The 8,126-nt window shown below is 46.8% G+C and overlaps 1 protein-coding gene across 1 annotated transcript; it reads left to right on the top strand.

Annotated features, from left to right (window-relative positions):
- The first annotated feature begins 1,847 nt into the window (after positions 1-1,847).
- On the top strand, positions 1,848-7,693 carry GP1BB (glycoprotein Ib platelet subunit beta). The gene is made up of 2 exons (XM_035098474.2): positions 1,848-2,233; positions 6,926-7,693. Exon 2 carries the CDS (start codon positions 6,934-6,936, stop codon positions 7,537-7,539), a length of 606 nt encoding a protein of 201 aa, XP_034954365.2. The 5' UTR covers positions 1,848-2,233; positions 6,926-6,933; the 3' UTR covers positions 7,540-7,693.
- Positions 7,694-8,126: the final 433 nt, after the last annotated feature.

The following is an 8,126-nucleotide window of genomic DNA, read 5'->3' as shown; positions in this document are numbered from 1 at the left end:
TCAGCGCCCAGGCGCCCTGGTGCCCCGTGCCACTAGAGTCAATGTGAGAGACGGCCCTGGTCCTTGTGGTCTGTCCTACCCTTGACTCGATGAGTGCACAAATGTTTGAGAGGAATCATGTGCAAAAAGCACCTCCAGACCTGTTGCACAACTGCAACTTCTCCTTCTCCCCTTTCACATTTTTGGCAGAGAGGTAGGCCCTTGTCTGCACCACTTTTAACAGTCATGGCTTCCCCCAAAGAATCCTGGGAAGTATAATTTGTGTTAGGTTAGAGCCGATAAGTGATGAGGCTCAGCTGTCGGACTTGGCTGATAGCTAAGGGTGCTAAGAGTTATTAGGAGCCCAGAGATGGAAAGACGATAAAGTCCCTACCAGAGAAGAATGGCAAATCAAGTTGATGGACTATGCCGAAATGGCAAAACTGACCGGAAGACTCGGGAATCAGGAAGACCAAAACTTTAATAAAGAATGGGAAAAATTATAATTTACCTCGAAGGCCACTGTAAGCAGTTGAAAACGTTAGCAGGATTGCAATAATGCTTGTAATGTAATGAGAACTATGGACACAATGGAATTATAAAAAATTGGATTATTAAAATAAAGATGCAGTAGAAAAGATTTAACAACAGAACCCATGGAGGGGAAGGTGGGAAGTCCAGAGGTTTGTAGGAATCTTGTAACTTTGAATGAGTTGTGGTATGACTGTAAACTCCAACATGTAAAATCATTCATACACACACACACGAGTTATTAGGAGACCACTATTCCCCTTAAAAGGTAAAGGTACCCCTGACCATTAGGTCCAGTCGCAGACGACTCTGGGCTGAGGGAGCCGGCATTTGTCCACAGACAGCTTCCAGGTTATGTGGCCAGCATGACTAAGCCACTTCTGGCAAACCAGAGCAGCACACGGAAACGGCGTTTACCTTCCCACCGGAGCGGTACCTATTTATCTACCCTGTTTCTCATATTTTAAGACATACCCATAAAATAAGCCATAGCAGGATTTTTAAGCATTCAAGGAATATAAGCCATACCCCGAAAATAAGACATAGTGATAGGCGCAGCAGCAATGCCGGCCGCGGCAGGAGGAAGAGGAAAAAAATAAGACATCCCTTGAAAATAAGCCATAGTGTGTTTTTTTGTGGAAAAAATAAATATAAAACGTGTCTTATAATATGAGAAACACGGTACTTGCACTTTGACGTGCTTTCGAACTGCTAGATTGGCAGGAGCAGGGACCGAGCAACGGGAGCTCACCCCGCTGCGGGGATTTGAACCGCCGACCTTCTGATCGGCAAGCCCTAGGCTCAGTGGTTTAACCCACAGCACCACCCGTGTCCATAGCTGCCAAGTTTTCCCTTTTCTCGCGAGGAAGCCTATTCAGCATAAGGGAAAATCCCTGTAAAAAAGGGATAACTTGGCAGCTATGCCCGTGTCCCATACTATTCCCCTTACAGAGCTACAATTCCCAGAGTGCTATAATAATCAATCCCTCTTTCCAGGGAACTTTGGGAATTGTAACTCTGTGAGGGGAATAGAGGCCTCTTAACAATTCTCAGCATCCTGAAAAAGCTAAGCTTCCCAGGATTCTCTAGGGTTTCAGACTGGGGTTCTTCCCAACCCTAACTGAAGGTACTGTGGTTTGAACCTCTTTCTTTCTTTCTTTCTTTCTTTCTTTCTTTCTTTCTTTCTTTCTTTCTTTCTTTCTTTCTTTCTTTCTTTCTTTCTTTCTTTCTTTCTTTCTTTCTTTCTTTCTTTCCCACCCATCTGGCTGGTTTCCCCAGCTACCTCTGGGCAGCTTCCAACAAAATATTAAAAATACATTAAAATACATTCCCCCGGACCTCCTGCATGCAAAGCAGATGCTCTACCACCTCCCTTCCTTACAGGCACATGGGAAATTATTTCTGAATCCTTGCTAGTGAACTATTGCAGAATGGTTTACTTATTTACCATTCTGCCACAACCGGGAGTGCTCCTGAGTGCAATTCCATTTTTGAGCCTGATGCAAAAAACAAGTATTTCAGTCAGCAGGGAAGAAGCGTCTGCTTGCAAGGACAAGCTTCCGGGATCTCAGTGGAATGACGTGTTAGGAACAGGCTTCCCCTTATCTTTCTGGTGCAGGCAGTGGATTTATCAGGATTGCTCAGCCATGCACTTACTACTTCTCACACAGCTGGCCAGCATTCAGCTCTGGTTCTCATTCTGCAGAGGAGTGATCTGAGAGTGGTAAGTCTAAAACCATTTCCCCCACAGTTACATAGGAAACTGTCCTGGGCCAGGTCAGGTTGTTTGTCCAGAGCAGTGTTTCCTAAACTTGAGTCTTCACCTGCTTTTGCATGAGCAAGGACTGAGCTATGCTCCAACATCTTCAGTGACTGCAAGGAATTCTCAAGGACGTCTCTTGGATCATTTGGTGTATCTTTGCAATTCCCCTAAGGATATCGCAGTCTCAAGAGTTACCGTATTTTCCACCTTGGGCTCCTTTGGGGGGGAAGGGTGGGGTATAAATTTAATATATAATGATAATATGTACCTACTCTAGAGCAGTGGTTCTCAAACTTTTCCCTCTGGGCCACACTTTCCAATTAAAAATCTGCTTGCGCCACACGCAATACTTTTATTGATAAGAAATGCACTGGAAAACAGAAAGAAACAGCTCCTAGCAGTGCTTGATTTGGAAAAGATATCTATCCATATCCTGCAAATTTAAAAAAGTCAATACTATACTACACTGAAATGTTTAAATCTTTGATTGTCCTTGAATCCTACCACCACACCAAGGTGCAATCACAAGCTGCTGAGATTGAGACATGTCAATCTATTAAGTTGTATGCTTCCTTTATTCTGTTGTATTTATCCCTGCCAAGGTACCTGGTAGATTTACCAAATGTTAAAATGAGGGCAGCCTTTATGCAGGCAAGACTAAATGTCATTCCATTAGCAGATTGGATGGATCAACATAAATGAGTTTCTAAGGAGAACAGAGTTTGTGGCTGCAGCTCTGTGAGTAGAAGACATAACTCATGTACTCCTTGAATGCCCTTTTTATAATCTTTGACGTAACTACATCCACCCATTGCTAAGATCGTGGAAGGGGAGGCCATCTCTTGCAAAGACCTGTTTTCTGTTGTCTGTTGTAGAGAAGATACAGATAGGTAGCCGTGTCGGTATGCCATAGTTGAAGCAAAATAAAAAAAATCCTTCCAGTAGCACCTTAGAGACCAACTAAGTTTGTCATTGGTATGAGCTTTTGTGTGCATGCATCTGAAGAACTGTGCATGCACACGAAAGCTCATACCAATGACAAACTTAGTTGGTCTCTAAGGTGTTACTGATGTAGAGAGGTTATCTATCCTTCAAAAGGTAAAGGAGCCCTGACCGTTAAGTCCAGTCATGAACGACTCTGGGGTTGCGGCACTCATCTTGCTTTACCGGCTGAGGGAGCTGGTGTTTGTCCACAGACAGTTTTTCCGGGTCATGTAGCCAGGATGACTAAGCCACTTCTGGCGAAACCAGAGCAGCGCGCAGAAATGCCATTTACTTTCCCGCCAGAGCAGTACCTATTTATCTACTTGCACTTTGACGTGCTTTCGAACTGCTAGGTTGGCAGGAGCTGGGACAGAGCTAAATCTCCGTCGCGGGGATTCAAACCGCCAACCTTCCGATCGGCAAGCCCTAGGCTCAGTGGCTTAGACCACAGCGCCACCCGTGTCCCATCTATCCTTAGTTTAAAACATCCAAAATTCTTACTAAGGCTCTGCAAATTCATGTAACAAGATTTAAAGGGGGTATGGGAAATGATTTATCCTCTAAAGGTTGGGAGTAGGAATGTAAACCACTATTAGTAGCAGTATTCTTGTTATTTTTATTTTTATTAGTGTAACGGCTGTTTGCTAAAACACAATAGGTAAAAGCTAAGGTAAGGTACGTGACTCGGTAAGATAAGGTACGGGACGTGGGTGGCGCTGTGGGTTAAACCACTGAGCCTAGGGATTGCCGATCAGAAGGTTGGCAGTTTGAATTCCCGTGACGGGGTGAGCTCCCGTTGCTTGGTCCCAGCTCCTGCCACCCTAGCAGTTCGAAAGCACGTCAGAAGTGCAAGTAGATAAATAGGTTTTTACATTTTTTACCTTCCTCTGGCGGGAAGGTAAATGGCGTTTCTGTGTGCTGCTCTGGTTTGCCAGAAGCGGCTTTGTCATGCTGGCCACATGACCTGGAAGCTGTACACCGGTTCCCTCGGCCAATAACGCGAGATGAGTGCCGAAATCCCAGAGTCGGTCACGACTGGACCTAATGTTCAGGGGTCCCTTTACCTTTAAGGTAAGGTAAAGGACCCCTGGATGGTTAAGTCCAGTCAAAAGTGACTATGGAGGGTGGCACTCATCTCACTTTCAGGCTGAGGGAACCACCATTTGTCCACAGACAGCTTTGCATGTCATGTGGCCAGCTTCTGGTGCAGCGGAACACCGTGATGGAAAGCAGAACATGGAAACACCATTTCCCTTCCCGCCGCAGTGGTACTTATTTATCTACTTGCACTGGTGTGCTCCTGAATTGCTAGGTTGACAGGAGCTGGGACAGAGCAGCAGGAGCTCACCCTGTCGCGGGGGTTTGAACCGCCGTCCTTCCGATCGGCAAGCCCAAGAGGCTCGGTGGTTTAGACCACAGTGCCACCCGCGTCCCTATACTGAACTGCACCACCACATTTGCCATCCTCTCCTGCCACACCACTGTGGCGCATCTCACCCCCTGAGAACCACTGCTCTAGAGATATGGGTGCTGCATTCTTTCAAATCAGACCATTGGCTCATCTATCTCTCCATTGTCTGGCCACAGTTCTGCAAGGCTTCAGGCACAGATCTTTTCTAACCTGACTTGGAGACGCTGGGGATTGGACCTGGGATGCTCTGCCACTGAGCTAGGACTTCTGTCTCAAAGCGATGTCTTAAAAACTCACCCAGCGCTGGGTATCAAAGAGCTTCTAAGAGATCTGCCTGTTGCCAGCGCTCTGTCTGATATGGAGCCAACTTTTCTGGTCCCATAGAAGCAACAGATGAAAGAATAAGCAATGGGATACTTTCTGTCTCTCTCCCCCGACCGGTGTGTCAGCTGATGAAAGAATACACAAGGTTTTGAGTTACGGAAAACTCTTTAAACGGGCTGCGATTCCTTTGTATGGGCTTTTTGAACAGCTCTTCTTACACTAACCTCCTGCTTCTCATTCTCCCCCCCCCCCAAATCTCTCTCTTGTGTTGGTAGATTTAAAAGTATTCCTCCCAAAATATGTGACCTCTGGTTCATCCTCATTCCTTCCCTGCGGAGGGGAAGTTCTGCTCATGGAAGCTCCCTGCTGAAAATGTGCTCCTGGGCCTTGGGCAAGCTTTGGGAGTGGCGCAGCGAGTGTAAATGGAGGGAGGAAATGGACAAAGTCCTCCTCCCATTCCGTTAACAGAGAAGCAACCTAGAAACCATCTGAAGGAGTCTTCCTTTGAGTCAAGTAAAGGGAAGGACTTTAGTTCGGTGGCAGAACATCTGCTTTGGATGCAGAAGGTCCTAGGTTCAATTCCTGGTGCCTCAAGGTAGCAGTAGGGAAATCCTGGAGAGACACTGCCAGTCAGTGTAGACCAGGCATCCCCAAACTGCAGCCCACCAGATGTTTTGACCTACAACTCCCATGATCCCTAGCTAACAGGACCACTGGTCAGGGATGATGGGAATTGTGGTCCAAAACATCTGGAGGGCCAAAGTTTGGGGATGCCTGGTGTAGACAATACTGAGCTAGCTGGACCAATGTTGTGATTGGTATATTGTAGCCTTCTATGCTTCTATTTAATACAGCCTTGTATCTTAATTTAGGACTGGTTTTTTTTTTTAAGAGGAAGGGGCATAGCTCAGTGGTACAGCACCTGCTTTGCATGCAGAAGGTCTCAGGTTCATTCCCTGGCACCTCCAGCTGGGTCTGGGAGTGATTCCTGCCTCAAATCCAGGAGAGCTGCTGCCAGTCAGAGTAGGCAGTGCTGCGCTAGATAGACCAATGGTCTGACTCAGTATAAGGCAGTTTGGTTGGCAGCACCAAATACTATCAAGAAAAGAAAAAGGGTACTGGGAAACTGAATTTTATAAAATAGTAGAATGACCAATGTACAGGGGCATCACTAGAGAGTTAAAAGACTTGGGGCACAAGTTTGCATATAATGTGCCTGCGTTTTGCATTTGCTGATTTACTTTTAAAGATGCAAATTTAGGATGCTTTTCAGAGGGAGGAAAACAGGCTTTGGCTGCCAGAGCTATGGGGTGTTGGCAGGATTTTCTGGGCCCTGTACATTTTGGGTGGATCACGCCATTTCCCCCCCACCTAGGCTGAATCTAGACACATACCTGTACATATAAAAGCTGCGAAAATGCTTTTAAAAAAGTTTTAAATTATATATTGATTTTGCCATTAGCTCACCGTCGCCATCTAGCGCCACAATGCACTTAAAACTCACTCAAAACGTTAGATTTGCAGCTGTATAGCCGAGTCCCTACACCCTGTTGTCACAAATGGCTGCTTGTGTTACTATGAAAAATAAAGGAAGTGCCTTTGGTCAAATTAAGATGACAAGCAGCCGGGGGTCACACTGATTTTGTCAATTCTTATTTCTCTCAGTTTCCCATTTTTCTACTCTTAAGTTCATACCAGAGATGGAGGGGACAGTGCTCTCCCCCCAATACTGTTGCGACTCCAACTCCCATCAGCCTCACTGGCCAAGAGTCAGAGGTGATCGGGGTTGGGGTCCAGCAACATCTTGAGCTCCACTGTTTCCCTGATTTAGACAGCCTGCAATGTGGACCTTGTCCTTCCATTCCCTTGAGTGATTGACCCGCTATGTGTGAGGGTAGTGCTTTGGTCTAACTGGCAACTCTTGCGTCTTTCAGGGTGGAATATGATTTTCCTCCGGCTCATCCTTCTCCTTGCCTTCTTCCCTCTCGTCACTCCAACCTGCCCTGAACCCTGCCTGTGTGCGTCCACTCTCATTGACTGCACGGCAAAAGATCTTATGGACAACAACCTCCCCACCTCCTTCCCTCCCTCGACCACCAAGCTCTACCTCAACTCTAATAATCTCACCTCCATCCCCAACGGGCTCTTTGACAACCTGAAAGACCTCCAGGTGGTACACCTGTGGGCAAACCCCTGGGAATGTGACTGTCATATCCTCTACCTGCGCTCCTGGCTCCAGTGGCAGCAGAACCGGAGCTTTTACAGGAACGTCCTATGCTTATCCCCCTCCCATCTTCAAGGCAGGATCATCAGCTATTTGTCGGAGGATGAGATCCTTTCCACCTGTCAGTATTGGTACTGTGGTGTGGCACTCATCTCTCAGATGTGCCTTTTCATCTTCCTCCTCGTGCAAGCAGTTCTGCTTCTCCTGGTCATCGTCTACCTGCGTAGAATTCGAAGGATAGTCAAGGAAGCCAGGCGAACGGTCACCGAGTTTGACGAACGAGGAGATACGTGGTCGATTCGTTCCCGAAAGGGTGCAGACTGATCAATGGGTTGGATGTGTGGGAGAAGAGTTGGGGGGGGGATCTCAGCAGAAGCATAGCTGCCAAGTCTCCCGTATTCCCCGGGAACCCCCCGTTTCTCCAGCTGTTCCCAGCTGAAAAAATGGATTTTTTTGTTTCCCCCCGGTTTATTCTGGCGTGGCGGTCATTTTGGAACTGGGCGGAGCATGCTCAGAAGCGACTTTTGATGCTGCTCTGCCCAGTTCCAAAATGGCTGCAGCGCGACTTCTGGTGCGACGACCATTTTGGAACTGGGCAGAGCAGCATCAAAAGTCGCTTCTGAGCATGCTCCGCCCAGTTCCAAAATGGCGGCAGCGCTACTTCCGGTCTGCTACTTCCGGTCCGATCCCTATTTTCCCCCAGTAGGAACTTGGCAGGTATGAGCAGAAGTCCTCATGTGGATGATATGGCTTTGTTTCAGCAGTTTTAAAAACAAAAGTACGCAATATTCAGGTTTTTTTAATATGAAAAAAATTGACCCAGCTTCGCATGAGATAACAGTGTCATCAACACAAAGGAGAATAAAGACTTTAGTGAGCCCAGTCTTAGGTGGCTGAGATGGTACGGGGAA

This window comes from Zootoca vivipara, chromosome 17 (genome assembly GCF_963506605.1).
Source record: "Zootoca vivipara chromosome 17, rZooViv1.1, whole genome shotgun sequence".
Classification (NCBI taxonomy): domain Eukaryota; kingdom Metazoa; phylum Chordata; class Lepidosauria; order Squamata; family Lacertidae; genus Zootoca; species Zootoca vivipara.
The sequence above is the reverse complement of the archived record's forward strand: the minus strand, read 5'-3'. Positions and strand labels throughout refer to the sequence as shown.